Below are 19,600 nucleotides of genomic sequence, written 5' to 3'. Positions count from 1 at the left end.
CCATGTAAGGCCTTATTCCTAATGAGTAGGGGAGGAAAAATTGAGGAAAACCTACAATTTATGCCCTTTTCCCTTTTCCACAAAGCTCATGAGATGGGCACGAGTCTCCAAGTCACATATTTAGGCTAAACTGCTCAGTAGCCTGACGAGGGCTGCCAAAGCAGGGATTAGAAGAAATGCGGGTCCAACTCGGGGCACAGCCGGGCCCAGGGCCACCCGCTGGATCTGGTAGAAGATTCCAGCCCGCCCCCTTAAGGAGGTTACTGTCACATGCCCATCTCTGCCCTCCGCCTGATTACTGCATGGCATATTTCCTTAAGGACTCAATTCCAGAGAGCTGTGCTTAGCTGCTTTGAAGTCTACTGGAAGATCGTCCGAGAGCCATCTGGCGGCCCGCCTCGGGAATACTGAAGCCAGGCCTGGCCCCCGGCAGCGGCCGTTGAACCGCTTAGGAGGGGCCTGGGCGGGGCGTCTCCCACCTACTGGGCGCTGATTGGCCACCCATGGCCCCGCCCCCGGAGCCCCGGCGAGGTCTCACTTTCCTTTGACCTCGGTTTCAAGTCATGCGCTGGACAGCGGTTGGTCCGGTCTGCTCAAGCTTGATCTCGATTTGCCCAATGAGGAACGAGCTTCGCAGGGTTTGTCGGGAAAGGCCGCCGGCCTATATAAGCGGGCTGCGGCGCGTATCCTCGCGCTAGGGGTGCGGCGAGGGAGTCTGCGGAGGGTTTGATTTGGTGGCGTCCTGTTCTCGCTGATACGGCACGTCGAGAACTATGGCGGAAGGAGATAATCGCAGCACCAATCTGCTGGTGAGTCCCAGCGCCTAGTCGCCAGAGGACAGAACGGAGCCTCCGGACTTCGGTGTGCTCCGTGGGACTGAGCTGCGGCCTTGTTCTTATCACCCGCGGCGGGCCCGGCCCTCCTCTCCCTTTCCGGGTGTAGGCGATGACGCTTGCCCTTTGGGCTTCTTGGTTAGCCTCTGCTTGGTAGTGACTAGTCGTGGCGACTCCTAACACCCCCTTGGGGAAGGTGCGCGATGGAGCGAAGAGGGCGCTTGATCATTCACTGCGAATAGAGGTTGAGGAGGAAGCTGGAGAAGGGGGCTGTGACCAGTCTGGGTTGCAGTCAGTGGCAGAGGGCCTCGAGGGGCCTGTCGAGCGCTTTGGGGGCCCAGACTCCAGCCGTATCTGTGTCTCCCCCTTCTTGATCTTAATCAGAATGTCCCTTCGCCCTTTATCCTAATGATTGGAGGAGTGGAGGGTCAAAGGGCTCTTCCCGAGCGTTTCTGTTAGAGCCTGGCACGGCTTAAAACGGCAAGGAGGCTTCAAGCTCATGGCTGGAAAATGGAGGTGGGATCCAGCTGGAAGACAATGGGAGGTTCCTGGCGTTTATCTGGAACTTTTAAGTCTGGGAGGGGGTGTCACAGGACGATTTTAGAGTAAGCAGGGGTCGAAGGGAACTGCAGTGAGCTTGTATCAAAGGCAGACAATTATAACCTCAGCCCGAATCTCACCGCAGGATCTAGACAAAAAGCGAGAGAAATCTGTCCATCTTCTCCATGGCCTTTCCCCAGGAAAAGACAAGCCACACACCATCACCACAGTGAATAGAGAAACAGAATAATTTAATTTTGGCGTTTGATTTTCCAAGAGCCCAGGTTCTAACGAATCAAATTATTTTATTGGGCAGTTTTGATTGTGGTGATTTTCATTTTGTGTTGACTTTTAAATATGCATGACCTTTGCCCCTTTTCTATGGTTAGCCTAGTTAGCCCCAACACACAAACCCCCCCACCCCCACCCCCCCACCCAAGATCGAATAGCTATTGAAATAACTGGTCTTGGCCTCGAGCTGGTCTGCTTTTTGCACAGACACACACACACACACACACACACACACACACACACCCACCCACCCAAGATCGAACAGCTATTGAAACAACTGATCTTGGCCATGAGTCGCTTTAGTCGTGTCCGACTGTGTGCGACCCTATAGACGGCAGCCCACCAGGCTCCCCCGTCCCTGGGATTCTCCAGGCAAGAACGCTGGAGTGGGTTGCCATTTCCTTCTCCAATGGATGAAAGTGAAAAGTGAAAGTGAAGTCGCTGAATCGTGTCCGACTCTTCGCAGTGTGATTTAATTTAATGAGAACAAGACCTTTGGCCTTGGCTTTGCTGCATTCAGATCTGTAAACCTCTGTGTGTCTCAGTTTCCTTATCTGTAGAATGAGAATAGTAAGGATACCTTCCTTTCAGCTTGTTGGGAGGTGTAAGTATAGAAAATATTTATGTATATAAGTATATAAAATATATATACTTACACCTTAAAGTATAAATATATAAAATATTTAACAGAGTTTCTGTCACATGGTACTCTTTTAAGGAAATATGGATTTTTCTAGTTTTTTTTCTTTCTCGACTCTTGCAAAACTTAGCTTGCTGCTGAGTCACTTGAGTCATGCCCGACTCTGTGCGACCCCACGGACTGCAGCCTACCAGGCTCCCCCATCCCTGGGATTCTCCAGGCAAGAACACTGGAGTGGGTTGCCATTTCCTTCTCCAATGCATGAGAGTGAAAAGTGAAAGTGAAGTCGCTCAGTCATGTCCGACTCTTTGCAACCCCATGGACTGCAGCCTAGCAGGCTCTTCCGTCCATGGGAGTTTCCAGGCAAGAGTACTACTGGAGTGGCGTGCCATTGCCTTCTCCGAAACTTAGCTTACATGCAAGGAAAAAACCAACCAAACAACAACAAAATCAACTTAAAGGTTTTTTGCCACAGTAGCTCATCTGAGAAGTCTACTTAGCTCATCTGAGAAGTCTACTTGCAGCTGATTGTCAGATTTGCAGAGAAATTTGACATCTAACCAAAGCATCCTGATAAGTGTAAGGAGCGTTTTATTGAGATATATTGGGGTTAATATTAATAAGTCATTTATAATTCGGTGAAAGCACAGTAGTTTTCTTTAGTTGTGCAAGTGATGCCAATATATAGATTATTCCAGTACACAAAGAGGTATTTTGGAAATTGAATGCTGTTCAGGGAGAGGCTTTCCTCATGTATTCAGGAGTAGGGGGTTAAATCAATGAAATAATAAAAGAAGAGATCGATTGTAACAACCTGAAATGAGCAAACCTCAGGTGATCTTATTTTATACTTGGGGCAGTGCCACTTAGCAGTGCCTAGTGAAGGGAAGTCGCTCAGTCATGTCCAACTCTTTGGGACCCCATGGACGGAGTAGCCTGCACCAGGCTACTCCATCCATGGGATTTTCTAGGCAAGAGTACTGGAGTGGGTTGCCATTTCCTTCTCCAGGGAATCTTCCCGACCCAGGGATCGAACCCAGGTCTCCCGCATTGTAGACAGATGATTTACTGTCTGAGCCACCAGGGAAGCCTGCAGCTAGCAGTGCATGGCTTTGGGAAAATAACCATTCTGAACTCACTTTAATTGTAAAGGGGTCTGATTATCCCTATCTTAAGGAGTCTTATAAGGATTGTGTTACATAACCCCAGTGCTTGGGCTTGGAAAGTGACCGTTACATGATAATTTTCCCCCCATTGATTTCTGACTTTGGTATCTCTAGGAGTCACAGAAATGTTGAGATTAGTAAAATGATTGCTTTAAATGTTGCTCATATGTAGGCCGCAGAGACTGCAAGTCTGGAAGAGCAGCTGCAAGGATGGGGAGAAGTGATGCTGATGGCAGATAAAGTCCTCCGATGGGAAAGAGCCTGGTTTCCACCTGCCATCATGGGTGTGGTTTCTTTGGTGTTTCTGTAAGTGAGCTATTAAATTACAATAGATTTATGCTTGTTACTAATAATGGTTCAGGTTTCATTTATGGAAGTGCCTGAAGTCTTGTAATTTTAAAATCTGTAAAAAATGCCTTTCCTTAGAGCCGTCTGCCTGGTTTTCAGAATCCATAGTACTATGTAAACTCAGTAACCAGTGCAGTGAAATAAATCTGTGGCTCAAACCTAGGACTGTTTATACTCCAAGAAGGTGCCGAGGACCCCAAAGGGCTTTTGCCTCTTGATGTTTACATTAACCGTTATGCCTGGGATGTCATCATGTCACAAAACTTCCGGAAAACCACTTGTGAGAAAATGAGAATAGGAAGGGCAGATAACATCTTTTAAGAACCAGAGGACTGACTGAATAAACATCTTCAGCTAGCACTAATAAAGACCATATTTTTCTAACCTTTGTTACTTTTTTTTTTTTAAACAGGACTATCTACTATCTAGATCCATCTGTTCTATCTGGTGTTTCCTGTTTTGTTATGTTTTTGTGCTTGGCTGACTACCTTGTTCCCATTCTAGCACCTAGAATTTTTGGCTCCAATAAATGGTAGGTGGCATAATGATGTGGCATTCAAATTTCTGAGAACCTGATAACTGTGACTAGGGTGCTGTAATTACAGAGAACTGCCTTAATTAACAGATAGCTAGGGATTAGACTTATTGTTTGATGTAAAGAATTTCTTAGCTGATTCACATATAAATCATGAATTTCCAGTACTTATATCTCCATAGTTCTTTTAGACTCTAGCATTTATTTTGACTTTTTTCTTTCTAGACCTTTGTATTGAAGTGAGGCTTTTTTCGGTAATGATTTCTCAGCGATTGAACTCATAATGAGCTTTCCATAAAAGTAGTATGTCTGCTTTACATTTTTTACCATCGATATTTAAGATAATACTAATTTCATAAATAACATGAATAATTGAAAACAGTAAACATAGTTGTTTTTTTTTTTTTTTTGCCTGTTCATTTAGCAACTGTTTATTGAATGTCTACTTTTATGTTAGGTGTACTCTTCTGGGTGCTGTGAAGTATTTTGATTTTTAAGATTGATCTTGTGTTTCAGGCTGAGACATTGAGGGAGTGCAGTATGGTTAGCAAAAGTGCTAAAGAATAGATTCAAGCTTATACAGAAGTGGGTTGTTTATTTCATTTATACCATTCTTTGTACGAGTTACTTATGGGTTCCCAAGATAAGGTTAAGTGGCTTCGGATCCTATTAAAGTAATTGCTTAACTTTCCTCTGGAATGTTGGATTTCTCACTTTTGATCCAAATAGTGAACAAAACTAGATAGAGGAATGGGATTGTTTTTCTCCTGGATGTTTTTCTTCCTTGGTTGTTTATTTTAATTTGATTAGTAGTCTACTTGTGCCTATAGTTTTTTGTTCTCCTGATAATAACAAATGATAAAAATAATTCTGTAAAAATAATTTTAAATGTAGGAATTGCTTGAATTATGGGATAAGTAAGCATGTTTGTTTGTATAAACATGTTTCTATCATATCAGAACAGTTAGTGTTGGGAAATGCCCTCTGAATTGTTTTTCATGTGCAGTAATAAATTATGCTGCTGTTTGGGAGCCAAATTCTTTTTTTTTTTTTAATGTTTAAACTTTATTTTTAATTTATTTGGCTGTGCCCACTCTTTGTTGTGGCATGTGGGATCTAGTTTGCTGACCAGGGATCAAACCTGGGCCCCCTGCATTTGGGAGCTCAGAGTCTTAACCACTGGACCACCGAGGAAGTCCCTGGGGGCATGTTTGTGACTATGCAGTGTAACAATTTAACAGACTCAACGTCATACCCTGATTTTATTAGCCAGATAACATTCTAATCTGCTAATCCTTAAATCCTGGAGAAAAAATTTCAGAAGTAAACACACGAAGTTTCTTGGTAGTTGGTACGTTATCACTGGCGCAGTTTTGTTTTTTGACCTTTATGAGGAAGGAAGAACACTGTCGCATAGCCACAGGGCAGCCTTGACTGTGGGCAGCATATGAATGTCTGCTTACAAGAAGTTCCAGGGCTCCGCAGAAGGCCTTCCACTGTATCTGTCACTGCAGATTTACAAGGACAAGGACTAGCGGAGAGAAAGCAACACACCCCAGCAGAGGGCTTGCTTTTTATATCAGCCATTATGTCTGTGTGGCAAAGACAGTACAAAGACAAAATTATAAAAAAAAAAAAAAAAATCAGAACCTAAAATACATTATTAAATGAAAACAGACTTTTTTGGAGTATCTTTTTGTATTTATTCTTATTGCTGTTTTGTTTGTGATTTGTGATTGGATCTGAACTGTTTGTGGCTGCCTTGGCATCAAATGTATGAAGCCCAGTTGAGGTACTTTGAATGCCAGTAGTTACTGTTTGGTAGAAATGTCACATCCTCCTCAAAATCGTGGGACTCTGGTGGCCACAACTCAGGATTCACTGGGATCTGCCAAATGATATAGGAAGTTTGGGGTTTTTTTTTGTTTCTGTCTTTTGTCTGCTTTTTGGCCATGCTGCACAGCTGTGGGATTTTAGTTCCCTGACCAGGGATTGCACCTGGGCCCTCAGAAGTTAGAGCTTGGAGTCCTAAACCACTGGACCAAAAAGGAATTCCCAAAAGAGTCTTAATGGTTCAAGAGTTCTTTTTTTTTTAATGAGATAATGTGCATTGTTTTCTTTAGAGTTTTCTTTGGAAAGTAGCTTTTGAAATTTGAGAGGATGGTATACTTCTGTTTAATATTTAGATTTGTCTATAGTAAAGAGGAAAATTCTTTTTCTAGGACCACCGAGCAACAGCAAAGATTCCATGAAATTTGCAGCAATCTAGTAAAAACTCGACGCAGAGCTGTGGGCTGGTGGAAACGCCTCTTTACACTAAAGGAAGAAAAGCCTAAAATGGTACTTTTTTGGTTTTGACTTATTTAAGTAGAGCAACATTTTAAGATTGTGTCAGATTTTACTTCATCATAGTCTAAAGCCTTTCTTTTTTACTCTAGTTGTAGTTGGATGTTTATCATTGTGTGTTGGTTTAACTCCTCTGAGTACATGCATAAATATTTATCTGTATCAGTTATACTGAAAGTTAGATTTACATTTTGCATTTAATTTTTCATTGTAGAATGAATTTTTTCTGGTTCTTTTTACTTACTGAAATAAATGTAAAAGATACATCTCTTTTCTCTTAGTTTCACTTGAGGTTACTATGTGAAGTTATGAATTGCGAAAGTAGTGTAATTTATATTATAAACTACTTAATTTACATATAGAAATAGTTATTCTAGGAGAGAATGTATCTAAATTCTATAAAGTAGACCTAGGGAGTTTTCTGTAGGTTTTATATAATACATAGATGCTAAATATTTTAAAAGAAAAATGAGAGTAAAAACTGAGTTATTTTCCAACCTTTGAAACAACCTCCTAAAGTTTCAGTTCTTAGTCTGTTCCGAGGAGTTGATAAGTTCTTGTTATTTTCATTATTAGTACTTCATGACCATGATCATTTCTCTTGCTGCGGTTGCTTGGGTGGGACAGCAAGTCCACAACCTCCTTCTCACCTACCTGATAGGTAAGTCTCTGGGGAAGGACTGCAGGCATGTCCTAGCCAGTTTAACTGGAATTTGGTAAACAGTATGTTCCTGCTCACTGAGTTCGAGGCAGTGATTAAGGAACTGTGTGAACATAGAAAGATGACTAAAAGCTGGGTCCTTGTTTTCAATGAGTTTGTGGTCTTATCAGAAGTAAGACAAAGAACCGATAACCAAGGTAGAAAGTATTGTGCACAAGGTAAAAATAGGCAGTGTGTGTTACCTGAGGTTGGGAGGTGTGAGAGCAGGCGCTTCTAGGGATAATTGTCATCGGGAATAATGGGTATCATGTTGCTTCTTCTCATTAGAGTGTGTCTTAGTCTGAGGAACTAGCTTCTGTAAAATGTTGTAGTCTTTAGAAAGTTAATTGTTGCCTCTGTAACTTTTTTTTTTTTTCCTTTAAGTGATTTTCTTTCTTTTGCTTCCTGGACTGAACCAACATGGGATCATTTCGAAGTACATTGGAATGGCCAAAAGAGAGATAAACAAGCTTCTCAAACAAAAAGAAAAGAAAAATGAATAAAGCATTTGCTTTATTCAGTGTGATTAATGGAGTACACATTGTCCTTGGGAACAGTGTCTGTTATGCTGTTTGGATACTAAAATGTTACAGAAGTAGCTCTCTGCTGTCCCTCACTCTGCCCTTAGTACAAATTCTGACTTGCTAAGCAAGGCTTTATGCCCAGTGTCTTCATGGGTGTGTTCTTAGCAGCTGGCCTTATATGGACAACTCTTTCCTCAGTTCCTCATCTTGGTTTTTTGTCACCCAGGGTTAACTGAACTCTTACTTTTAAAATAAAATAGTGGTGAACTTCACCCTTTAGTACAGTTAACAGTGACTCGGGGTAACTGTTCAAGTTGATCTTTTTTTTAGCTGGATACAGGATAGTGGTCTGTGACTTCAGGAAGCTTATTCTATCGTCTGCTTCCATGGTCTGCTTAAAAAACTGGCTTCATGAGTATAGACCAAGTTTACCACTTCTGATGAACAGACCAATTGAGATTCATTCCTCATTCTGTTTCGATAGTGTGGGAGCAGAAGCCTCATGGAATAAGATGAAGCTAATTTCATGCCTTAGCGTGTGTTTTCTCCCTTGTGCAGAATTTAGCAGTTTGTAGGAAACTCAGTGTTTCCTAAATGTTTCCTTCCTCCCAAATGGGGAATCTGGCAGGAACTTTTAGAACTCTTGTTCCCTTGCACTTAAACTTGAAGTTAGTACGTCCTTAAAGGCTTTTTAGTAGCAGGCTTACACAAGTTGGTAGTTAGGACTTTTAATTTCAGACTTTCAGTTAATTGGAACTAAAGTCCATAATAGGTTAAGAGTCAGGTCCATGATCTTCACTCCAAGACCAGCCAATAAAGGACAAAAGTCTTCCTGTGTTGAGTCAAGATTCATTTCAGTAGAAAATAGCCTTATCCTACCAATTTTTTAAGACCAGAATAAGCCTTTAAAGATAAGTCTCAAGAGTTTCCTTTTATGGTAACACTGGCTGCTTTTGGTCCCCATAGATGGAGTAGTTGAAATCTGTAGGAATGGACCTCTGAGGGCTGGAAATGTGATATACTTGGGAACAATTCTTAAACTGATTAACTAGTTGTAATATAGTTTTGTGAATTTATTGCACTGATGCTGTGAAACCTGGACCTTGTGGTATATCAGTCCCTAAATTAGTGTTATTTTCTCCCCTTCAATATTGCTGTAAACAGTGGCACCGTGTAGCATGTTTGACTTTTTAAATGTTTCGTATACAGCCTACAAACTACCATAATTTACGTGTGTTTCCTCATTGTATATAAGCTTGTCTTCCTATCCAGATTTTTTGTGTGAATGTGTGTTCTACCAATTAACTACTTTTGCAGTTTTAATCCTGTATTATTTCTTCTACTTTGTTAAAAGGGGAATAAATAAAAAAGCTGGAATCCCTCCTTGTGTCCTTTCTTTATAGCTTAACCAATAAGTGTTTCCATGATTGGATTTACATACCCAGTTAATGAACTACCCTGGGTGATCATTCCACTGCTGTAGCGGGCTCTTTGGATTTCCCAGGAGGCGCAGTGGTAAAGAACCTGCAAATGCAGGAGATGCTGGAGAAGCCATCCCTGCATTGGGAAGGTCCCTTAAGAACAGAATGAACTAAAAGGTTTAAATTCTTTCAGTAAACATCTAGGCACCACCCTAGATGGAAAAGGAGGTAAAATGAATAAATAATGGCCAAAGGTGGTATGTGAGGGTGTGGCTGGGAGGTCAGGCAGCAGAAGGATGCAGGAGAGGGCCACACACCTCTACCCTAGGACCTAGCTCAGAATTTTGTACCTGACGTGCCCAGTAACATTTGTTTGTACTTAGAGTTTTTTTAAAATAGAGCCCAAATTGGGTATTTTATCACTGGGTCTCACTATCTTTTGTGGGTACTGGGAACAGATTCAGTGTCAAACCTCTTGCTTTCCCTACCTGCCAAATGTATGGATCCTTCCTTGAAGCCTCCTGGAGGCTTGATGTCCAGAAAAGGGAAGTTTCTACCTAGTCACCATAGGTCTCTTGGTCACTCAGTGCTCTGGAATGCAGCCACGCGCAGCTGTGATGAGTCTCCAGGCCAGCTTGGATACTACTGTGCCAGCTCTGGCCACAGCACAAGTCGACTTTCGAGTTTCTTTGCACCACCTCTAGCAGAGTTATTCCAGAATTAACAGGATGTCAAGAGGCGATCTATACACAGTCTTCTGCTCCATTTCCACTCCTCTCCCCTTCCCCCAGTCCCAACCATTCCAAGATTTCTGGATATCTTTATATGCCTTATATGCCCTCCTAGCTCTTCAAAGTGAAAGTGAAAGTCGCTCAGCTGTGTCCGACTGTTTGTGATCCCATGGACTATACAGGCCAGAATACTGGAGTGGGTAGCTGTTCCCTTCTCCAAAGGATCTTCCCAACCCAGGGATCAAACCCAGGTCTTCTGCATTGCAGACGGATTTTTACCAACTGAGCTATGAGGGAAGCCCCTAGCTCTTAGAGCCACTCAAAAACCCATAGGCCACACACCCTTCCTAATGTTTGGGAATAAAACCCCACAAGTAATTTATATATGACCACTGTCTTTGACTTTTTAACTTACAGCAAAATTTTAAGACTGAGTTAAGCCTGAATTTAGTTTGCTTCCTCATTTGTGAGGTGGAGATAATACAGATCTCAAAGGGGCATTATGTAACTCCATGTGTTTTGAGGATTCAGAGTTAATCTACAGGAAGCGCTTAGTGGCAGTTAGGAATTAGCTGTTAGAAGCCTTCAGACAGATTAAATGGCACTTCCTCCTGGCAAAGCTTTAGCAACTTCGCAGGCCACCTCTCCGTTCCCACGTGCTTCATATTGGCATGGAAACAGCACACTGCCTGGTACTGTTATTTAGAGATTTGTCTCTGCTGGGATCTGCACCTCTTAAGGCCTGGAACTGATGTTTGTCGTGCTACAACTGGCATATGATAGGCACTCATTAGATGTTTGCTGAATGAAGGGATGCAAGAATGAATGAAGTGTATAAACAGAGGTTGAGTGGTGCTAGTTTTCTATTGATGGAGGCTCTTGAAGGAAAGTGGGTTTATTAACTCCCCACTGTTGCTAAGTCCCTCAAGTTGAGTACCACAGTTTTAGTCAACATCTTGCATTCAGGCAACCAGTTTTTAAAGGAAATATTTCTTAGAAAAGCCAATGCCTATGTTGGGAGCTTGGCACTCCTCAAGGTTCACTTAGGATTTGAGAAGTGGTGACGGTGGGTGAGGTGGGCTGTGATGCTAATAACAAATGCTGGTCTTTTATCTGGATTATTTCATTTATCTTAACAGCAACTTCGAGTAGTTAGTATATCATTCCCTTTTACAGATGGGGAAACTGATTTGCCCATTCATTTATTCATTACACATGTATCAGGGACCTACCATGTGGAGTTAACTTATCTAGAAGCTGTGGGTACAGTGGTGAACAAAGCCAACCATATCCCTGCCTGCTTAACGGAGACAGTAAATACACTTCCAAAATCTCAAGCGGTAAACCCTATGGAGAAGAGTTAAACAGGGCAATGAGATTGGGGGGCAGGGGATGAGGAGGACGCTGTGTGATTGAACAGAGACCTGACAAACTGGGGGAGGAAAAGTCAAGTTAAAGGGAAAAGCAAATGCAAAGGCCCTGAGGCAGAGTGTGCTTGGAGTATCTGAAGAAAAGTCAGCAAGGGAGATGGCTGGGAGATGGTGTTCCTATGTAAGGAGGCAGATATTACAAGAAGGACTTTTTAAGTTTTTGTAAGGAATCTGGATTTTACTGACAGGAATCCTTGGAGAGTCCGAGGTCTGTCAAGTTTTAAAATGATCATTCTGGCAGCCTTGTGGGAAACACAGGGAAGGGGGTGGAAAATACAGGGAAGGGTAAGAAGGGAGGGTAAGGGTGAAAGCGGTGAGGAAGTTAAGTCCTGAGCAGAAGCTTAGCCTAAGGTCACTCAGCTCCAGAGAGGGCGGGGCCAGAATTCCCTGTCTCCCAGGCAGCCGGACCTCGAGCAGTAACTGCTGAGCATTTATTTAACGCGTGCCAGAGATTTTACGAGCCCTTTGTCACCATTATGTCATCTGACCCTTGCAACAAACTTTAAGAGGCCGAGCTTTTATTTCTAAAGATTTGTGGCTTTCTTTGCAACTGTGTCTGTATTTCAGAACTTAAAAGAAAAGTCTGGAACTCCAGTAAATAATTTCTAATACTTCAGTTCAGTCGCTCAGTCCTGTCCGACTCTTTGCGAACCCATGAATTGCAGCACCCGCCAGGCCTCCCTGTCCATCACCAACTCTCGGAGTTCACTCAAACTCACGTCCATCGAGTCGGTGATGCCATCCAGCCATCTCATCCTCTGTCATCCCCTTCTCCTCCTGCCCCCAATCCCTCCCAGCATCAGAGTCTTTTTCGCATGAGGTGGCCAAAGTATTGGAGTTTCAGCTTTAGCATCAGTCCTTCCAATGAACACTCAGGACTGATGTTTAGGATGGACTGGTGGGATCTCCTTGCAGTCCAAGGGACTCTCAAGAGTCTTCTCCAACACCACAGTTCAAAAGCATCAATTCTTCGGCGCTCAGCCTTCTTCACAGTCCAACTCTCACATCCATACATGACCACTGGAAAAACCATAGCCTTGACTAGACGAACCTTTGTTGGTAAAGTAATGTCTCTGCTTTTGAATATGCTATCTAGGTTGGTCATAACTTTCCTTCCAAGGAGTAAGCATCTTTTAATTTCATGGCTGCAATCACCATCTGCAGTGATTTTGAAGCCCAAAAAAACAGCGTCAAAAAAGAAGCATCGATTAAGAAAAATATTTTTTACTGTTTTGAAAAAGTATAAACAAATTTCAAAAAACAGAAATTGTACAGGGAGAAAGCTCTACCCTGGTGGCTCAGTGGTAAAGAAGTCGCCAACGCAGGAAACCCATGTTCGATTCCCGGATGGGAAAGATCCCCTGGAGAAGGAAATGGCAACTCACCCATCTTTGCCTGGGAAATCCCATGAACAAAGGAGCCTTGCCGGCTACAATCCATAGAGTCACAAAGAGTCCGATACGACTTAGCGACTAAGCAACAAAAATAGGGAGAAAAGCATGACTCCCATCCCAGTTTCTAACGCCCTTCTCAGAGGCAATTGCCGATTTCTTGTGGGTCCTTCCAGAGATACTGTAAATACGCACGTATCAAAATTCTTTCTAAATAGTCAACAGTTACTGCAATAAAAATCAGTAAATATCTAGGCCCTCGTCAGCTTTTCGTTTTTACCGATTAGCTGCTAGAAAGGAGTTCAAAACTACGCAAATGCCCCACTTCTTGCCAGCTGACTGCCCTATGCCGCGCCAGGGATGTTCGATTCCATCGACTCTCTGCTACCTACCCCGCGGGAGGCTCCGCCCCTTCACCCGCCTCCTTCCAGTAGGCAATCCTTTTTTCTTTGTTTTTGGCGGGGCTTTAAAAGTCTCGCGATAGCCCGACCCGTAACCCATAATTCCGTGCGCTCGCCCCTCCCGTCCTCTTTCCGCCATCTTTCCGTGCCGGTGAGTATCTCTCTCTGAGTTATCCAATATCATCCGTCGGTTATCGGTGCCATCCTGTGGTGTGGGATTCGCGCTCCGTGTCCTGCGAGGATGTTGGAGGCCTCTTAGGCCGGAGATGCTAGCCTTGCGAGGGTCTGGGCAGGCAGAGGGGAGAGTCATGCCCGGCTATCCCATGCTTTGAACCCCGGAGAGCCCGGCCTCTGGGACGCAGGCCGCCGCCCTTGGGAACAGGGAGCTTTGGACCGTTCCGGGGGGGCGGCAGCTCCGAATCTTTCGGCGGCGCCAGGACCTCCAACCTCCGCCAGGTTGAAGCAGCTCGTTGGCTCTGAGAAGCACCGGGGGGCCATGGAATTGGTGGGCCGTGCAGCTTCCCATTACTTTGGGTGCGCCGGGAGCTTGGGAGATGAGGACCGTCGGGAGGGGAAACTGCATCCTGCCTGTGGTGGCCGTTTGCTGGGAACGAGTCTGGTTTCCTCTCAAGACACTTGAGCTGGAGGAAGTAGGTTGGCGTCCTGCTGTCGTGGTTTGAGACATGCCTCTGTTCCTAACTTTCAAAACTTTATTAGATGAAGTTTGTGCCCTTTGAGGTAAGAGACCCGTCTGGTGATACATGTGAAATGTTTCAGTTTATTACTTCGGTACTTGCCGTTGGGCATAGTTTTAGATGGCACAGGGACGGACATGTTATGTTAATGCAGCAGTTCTGAGTGTTAGGTGAAAGTTGAGTAGTATCTTTGGGTTATTGGGAAAAGTCTGACACTGAGTTAGTAGGTTTAAAGGACCGTGTTAATAGTACAGATGCTGCCGAATTCCACAAGTTTGAGTATTAACTGCCATTTCGAATAACACCTACCATGGCTGGTGTTTTTATTTTAGTAGTTGACATCCTTCTGGGGTTACCGGGGAACCAGTCTGCTTAGAAATGGGGAAGCTTCCACATGATTGAGGCAGAAAGGAAAGGATGTGTTTGTAGGGAAATGATAGGGTGCCTGGTAATGGCAGTGCCGGTAAAACGCCTGTTTTGTCTTCCCTGAACAGCCAGAATGGTGCGCATGAATGTCCTGGCCGATGCTCTCAAGAGTATCAACAATGCCGAAAAGAGAGGCAAACGCCAGGTCCTTATTAGGCCGTGCTCCAAAGTCATCGTCAGGTTTCTAACAGTGATGATGAAGCATGGTAAGTGTCTTGCTGTTTTATGTTTTGGGATAAACATGCTATGGAATGGGTCCTGTAGAAATTTAACTATGGAATGGGTCCTGTAGAAATTTAACTGTGGAGAGAGGCCTGGAAAGGGAAAATGGGGAACAAAGTGGCAGTCAGACATGGTAACTAATGCAGTTGACTTGGGCTGTGGACAGGGTAGTCCTGGAGAAGTGATGCTGTTTAAGAAATGCTGAGTGGGATAGGACTGTTGAAAGGAGGAGGTTTGTGACTGTTTAGGTGTTTGGCAGCTAAAATGGCCTTTCTTGATAATAACATCACCCCACAACATGTCATTGAAAGGACCCTGAGCTCTTCTCAGAGCTGCATGGGATGTAAAGGATTGTTGAACGTCCTGGACACTAGGTAGCTTTTGGGAGTGGGAAGGTATGAAAAGGCAAGGAGGAAAGTATCCCTCTTTTAAAATTGCAGGGTGGATTACTGTCTTCATTTTAAAATTATTTTTTAATACAGTCAGTTGTGTTCTACAGGTTACATTGGCGAATTTGAAATCATTGATGATCACAGGGCTGGGAAAATTGTTGTGAACCTCACAGGCAGGCTAAATAAGGTAAGAATTGACTATCTTTCACATTTTAGAATCTTGAGAATGGTCTAAGGTGGTATATTGCCTTTGTAAAATCAGATAATGTCGTGCTTGCTTTACCTAGTTAGGTTAAGAAGAATGAGAATTGATTAAAATCATTAAATTTTATGTAACTTCCTGGTAGAATTGTCAATTGACCTAGTGTTTGGAGTATAAGGTTATCTGAAGGGAGATGTGGAGGCTTGAGAATCCTGAGAATCTGAGATCCTGTAATCCAAAGTGTGAGTCGCTCAGTGGTGTCCAACTCTTTGCAACCCCAAAGATGACAGCCCGCCAGGCTCCTCTGTCAGTGGGATTCTCCAGGGTATCTTCCCAACCCAGGTTTTGAATCCTGGATGGTTCAAGGCCAGTAGTCCTGTTGGTGTAAATAACTTGTGAGGTCTGTTTTTCCTGTCAGTTTGTAGGCATAATCTACTGAATGTGTTTGATGTTTTTGACTTTGGATTGCATGAATTTGGGGGCTAGGTATTAGTCTGTAAGTCAGTTGGGGGTCTCATCGTTGCTGGTTTGCTTTCTGTGTCAGATTTGTAGCTTTCAGATTTGCAAGGGATCTGAGATCCTGTAATCCAAAGTGTGAGTCGCTCAGTGGTGTCCAACTCTTTGCAACCCCAAAGATGACAGCCCGCCAGGCTCCTCTGTCAGTGGGATTCTCCAGGGTATCTTCCCAACCCAGGGATTGAGCCTGGGTCTCCTATATTGCAGGCAGGTTCCTGTAATCCAGCACTAGGGCAAGTGGGCCAAGAAAGTGGTTAGTGGCAGGGGCCAGACTGACTAATAAGGTCATTCCCTAGTCCCGCAGTTGTTTAGTTACAAAGCTGCTTTCTTACGTAGTGAATTTGCTTCTGGTGTGGATAGATTCTTAATGTCAGATGAAAATTACTGGATATGAAGCCTTTGAAGAGTTTTTGAAGGACATTTTGGGTCTGTCTTGTTTTATTTTATTGTAACCATTAGATTCCAATCCCAAGGAAGGATTTGAATTCACTTTTCTCACTCTGATCCTCACAGTGTGTTGAAGTAGAAGAGGGTGTGTTTATTTTCCCCTCTATTTTTAAGAATTAGGAAACTGAGAATTAGGAAATCTGAGTCCTGCTCAGGGACAGTGAAAGACTAATTCTGGTGTATAGCTTATAGCACATTTTAAAGCTGTCCCGCAGAAGATTTGATATTAAAAAAAAACCAGTTTGAGAAGTGCCCTGTACCAGGTTTCTCTTGAACACTCACTGTACATAATAGCTTAAGAAATAAGTTTGAACAGAGTATTTACCAAATGGAACTCACTTGTGGCATCCTTACTCTGTGATACACTAAATTATTTGGAAAATCCTGGCTAATAGATAGTTGAAATCCAGGCCCTGCCAAATGCCAGAATTATTTTTTGGTTTCTCTTAACTTCAGTTTTCTTGCTTTGTAAGACATTCTTGCCTCAGTTTCCTTCATGCAAGAGATGGATATACCTTATTGTGGAAATGTAATGGGGCTGGGAAATCAGGTAGTGTTTAAAGATTAGGTTAAGAAAATTCTTGCCTTAATCATATCTTAGATTGATGTGGTTTGAGAGCAGATATAGGAGAAGGCAATGGCACCCCACTCCAGTACTCTTGCCTGGCAAATCCCATGGATGGAGGAGCCTGGTAGGCTGCAGTCCATGGGGTCCCTAAGAGTCAGACACGACTGAGTGACTTCACTTTGACTTTCCACTTTCATGCATTGGAGAAGGAAATGGCAACCCACTCCAGTGTTCTTGCCTGGAGAATCCCAGGGACGGGGGAGCCTGGTAGGCTGCAGTCAGTGGGGTCGCAGAGTCGGACACGACTGAAGCGACTTGGCGGCGGAGAGCAGATATGCTGGACTTACACTAGCTGAATAGGAGGGATTTTTTTTGCTACTGGAATACATAAAGCTCGGGTGTGGTAGTGTAGAGGCCTCAGAAAGCTTTGTCTTTACTTTAGCTTGCTTGGGTTTTCCCTCGTGGTATCCCTGTGTTGCTTCTATCCAATGTGGGATTGCCCTTGATAGTCAAGTGACAGTAGTAGCTCCCAGGATGATGTGCTAAAAAGAAGCTGAGTGAGCTTCCTGCCTGGGGGCGCTTGGACCTGATGGGTCCATTTTCAGTTTCGATCTGCCTAGGGAAGTGGGAAGGGTAACTACTCAGAGACTTCACCAAGTTCTAATCTTGTAGTCTCATTCAGTTGACTGTTAAGCATTTTGGAGTCTTCCCAGGCTACACTAGTGGTAAAGAACCTGCCTGCCAATGCAGGAGAGGTGAGAGACGCAGATTCAGTCCTTGGGTGGGGAAGATCCCCTGGAGGAGGGCATGACAGCCCACTTCAGTATTCTTGCCTGGAGAATGGTCTATTAGGGTCGCAAAGAGTGGAATATGACTGAAGCGACTGAGCATGCAAGGCATCTTGGTGAGTGTGCTAGTGATTTGTAGAACAGAGATGTGAGCAGGGTTGTCTTATTTAGCTCTGAGACTTGCTCTCTCGGCTCTTTAAAATCTGGCCATTTGTGCCAGGACAGCGCCACAGGCCGTAGGGATGCGCACTGCTGGCTACCGTGTGTTGTCTTATGTTCTGCCTCTTCTGTTGATATTTCCAGTAGTTCGCTTTTTCCTCCTAAGTAGCCATAGTCTTGTTCTTCAAATTGAACTTACATAGAGTATTGAACAGAATAGTTACCCATGTAATGTTGAGTTGGTTGGCTTCCATGCTCCGTTATAAAAGCTTTTTAGTGTTATTTGTTATTAGTGAAGTGTGAACACTGTTTTCTGTTTCTGTTTACAGTGTGGAGTGATCAGCCCTAGATTTGATGTGCAACTCAAAGATCTAGAAAAATGGCAGAATAACCTGCTCCCATCCCGTCAGTTTGGGTGAGTTGATTTTCTTCATTTAAAATTGATGCTGTGGATGCCTGTGATGCAGAGCTTCTTATTTATTTTTTACATAACAGTAGTAGTAATAGTCTCCATTCCCAAACAGCTTGACTCGTGGGTTAGCGCCTATGTGGCCACACTTCATGTGTTAGGTTTTAGTTTCTGAGAGGTGTGTGAGAGCTGAAGCTGGCTGAGAGCAGAATTGCGTTCCCTTTAGTGTCTGCTCTTTTGGCTTAGTGCAAATAGTTCATACATGTTCTCTATGAATACCCTCCTGTGGCCAGAATGACTTCTGAACCATTGCCCTCTGGGCAAACTCAGTTTGAAAATCTTCATCTGTGGTTAAGAGACTGAGTTCAAATTCTGGATTTTCTTTAAAGCTGTGAGGCTTTGGGTGATTCATGGCCTTGATTTCTTAAAGATGGTAGTTCTCTTATAAGTTACATTATCAGCTGATTTACTTCTGGTAAAGCAGTTTAAAACCTGATCTGACACACCAAGCATTTGGTCTGTTTGTGGTTAAGAACTTAAACACCCAGTTACGTTTGGTGGTGTTGAATTTACTCCCACTTCATGGTTACTGTATAACAGGTATAGTGTTATGGGCAAGTCCTTTGTGATTGTAATTAGGATGCTAATTTTAATGCCTCTCAGTTGATACATTTTCTGTGTCTTACCTTGACCCCCATAGTAACCCATGAGATAGGCCAGGTGGGATGCCCTTTGTCCAAGTAACTGTATGATAGCTTGCCTGTGATCATACACACAGTAAGTGGCAGAAACAATTCTGTCAAGTTATATCAGTGCTTTAATGCTTTAAACTGTGTGTCTGCTTAAGAGCAGAAAGTGACATTCTGAAGTTAGAGGAGGTCCAGTTTTGTTTTTAGGTAGCATTGCCTCATGTTAGCTGAGACCAGGACTGTGTGTATCGCTGGAGTCTTTGGCTCTAGGAGTCATGCCTGTGCACTGCCACCCTGTGGAGGCTGCATTATGTCTGGGACCGTATGTTAAACACTGATGAATGTTGGAATTTTTTTGTACCAGAAGTAGTTCGATGTTGAATAGTTCGTAGGGAAAACTTACCAACTTTTTTTTTTTAACTTTCCATAGTTTCATTGTACTGACAACCTCAGCTGGCATCATGGACCATGAAGAAGCAAGACGAAAACATACAGGAGGGAAAATCCTTGGATTCTTTTTCTAGGGATGTAATACATACAAATAAAATGCCTCAGAGGACTCTGATGCTTCCTTAAGTCGTTTTGAATTTTGTACAGCAGAGTAACAAGAGTGTCTTTGGAAGTATACAGCCTTTGTGTTAATTGGTGAATGCTGTTTCCTTGAAGTACAAGAAAATTTTGGTGTAACTTTCACCATCACCCTTGTGGCTCACCAGAGGAAGGTGTGTCTGGCCCTGCATGGTTGACTCTGGTTTGGGTCCAGATGGTGAAGCTGCCTCTTCTGGAGTCT

At 43.4% G+C, this 19,600-nt stretch overlaps 2 protein-coding genes across 2 annotated transcripts; both read left to right on the top strand.

The window, feature by feature from the left end:
* The first annotated feature begins 650 nt into the window (after nucleotides 1-650).
* On the top strand, nucleotides 651-19,375 carry ARL6IP1 (ARL6 interacting reticulophagy regulator 1). The gene is made up of 8 exons (XM_019987280.2): nucleotides 651-809; nucleotides 3,643-3,776; nucleotides 4,231-4,350; nucleotides 6,576-6,693; nucleotides 7,276-7,360; nucleotides 7,784-13,448; nucleotides 18,042-18,127; nucleotides 19,241-19,375. Exons 1-6 carry the CDS (start codon nucleotides 774-776, stop codon nucleotides 7,900-7,902), a joined length of 612 nt encoding a protein of 203 aa, XP_019842839.1. The 5' UTR covers nucleotides 651-773; the 3' UTR covers nucleotides 7,903-13,448; nucleotides 18,042-18,127; nucleotides 19,241-19,375.
* On the top strand, nucleotides 13,425-19,375 carry RPS15A (ribosomal protein S15a). Its single transcript, XM_019988192.2, has 5 exons — nucleotides 13,425-13,448; nucleotides 14,487-14,624; nucleotides 15,140-15,219; nucleotides 18,042-18,127; nucleotides 19,241-19,375. Exons 2-5 carry the CDS (start codon nucleotides 14,492-14,494, stop codon nucleotides 19,332-19,334), a joined length of 393 nt encoding a protein of 130 aa, XP_019843751.1. The 5' UTR covers nucleotides 13,425-13,448; nucleotides 14,487-14,491; the 3' UTR covers nucleotides 19,335-19,375.
* Nucleotides 19,376-19,600: the final 225 nt, after the last annotated feature.

Source organism: Bos indicus, chromosome 25 (genome assembly GCF_029378745.1).
Source record: "Bos indicus isolate NIAB-ARS_2022 breed Sahiwal x Tharparkar chromosome 25, NIAB-ARS_B.indTharparkar_mat_pri_1.0, whole genome shotgun sequence".
Lineage (NCBI taxonomy): Eukaryota > Metazoa > Chordata > Mammalia > Artiodactyla > Bovidae > Bos > Bos indicus.
This window is presented reverse-complemented; position numbering and strand designations above follow the sequence as displayed.

Coding starts and splice junctions, on each gene's coding strand:
- RPS15A (XM_019988192.2), top strand. CDS start 14,492: ATGGTGCGCATGAATGTCCTGGCCGATGCTCTCAAGAGTATCAACAAT. Junction 14,625..15,139: donor AACAGTGATGATGAAGCATG/GTAAGTGTCTTG, acceptor TGTGTTCTACAG/GTTACATTGGCGAATTTGAA. Junction 15,220..18,041: donor TCACAGGCAGGCTAAATAAG/GTAAGAATTGAC, acceptor TTCTGTTTACAG/TGTGGAGTGATCAGCCCTAG.
- ARL6IP1 (XM_019987280.2), top strand. CDS start 774: ATGGCGGAAGGAGATAATCGCAGCACCAATCTGCTG. Junction 810..3,642: donor ATCGCAGCACCAATCTGCTG/GTGAGTCCCAGC, acceptor GCTCATATGTAG/GCCGCAGAGACTGCAAGTCT. Junction 4,351..6,575: donor ATTTTTGGCTCCAATAAATG/GTAGGTGGCATA, acceptor TTCTTTTTCTAG/GACCACCGAGCAACAGCAAA.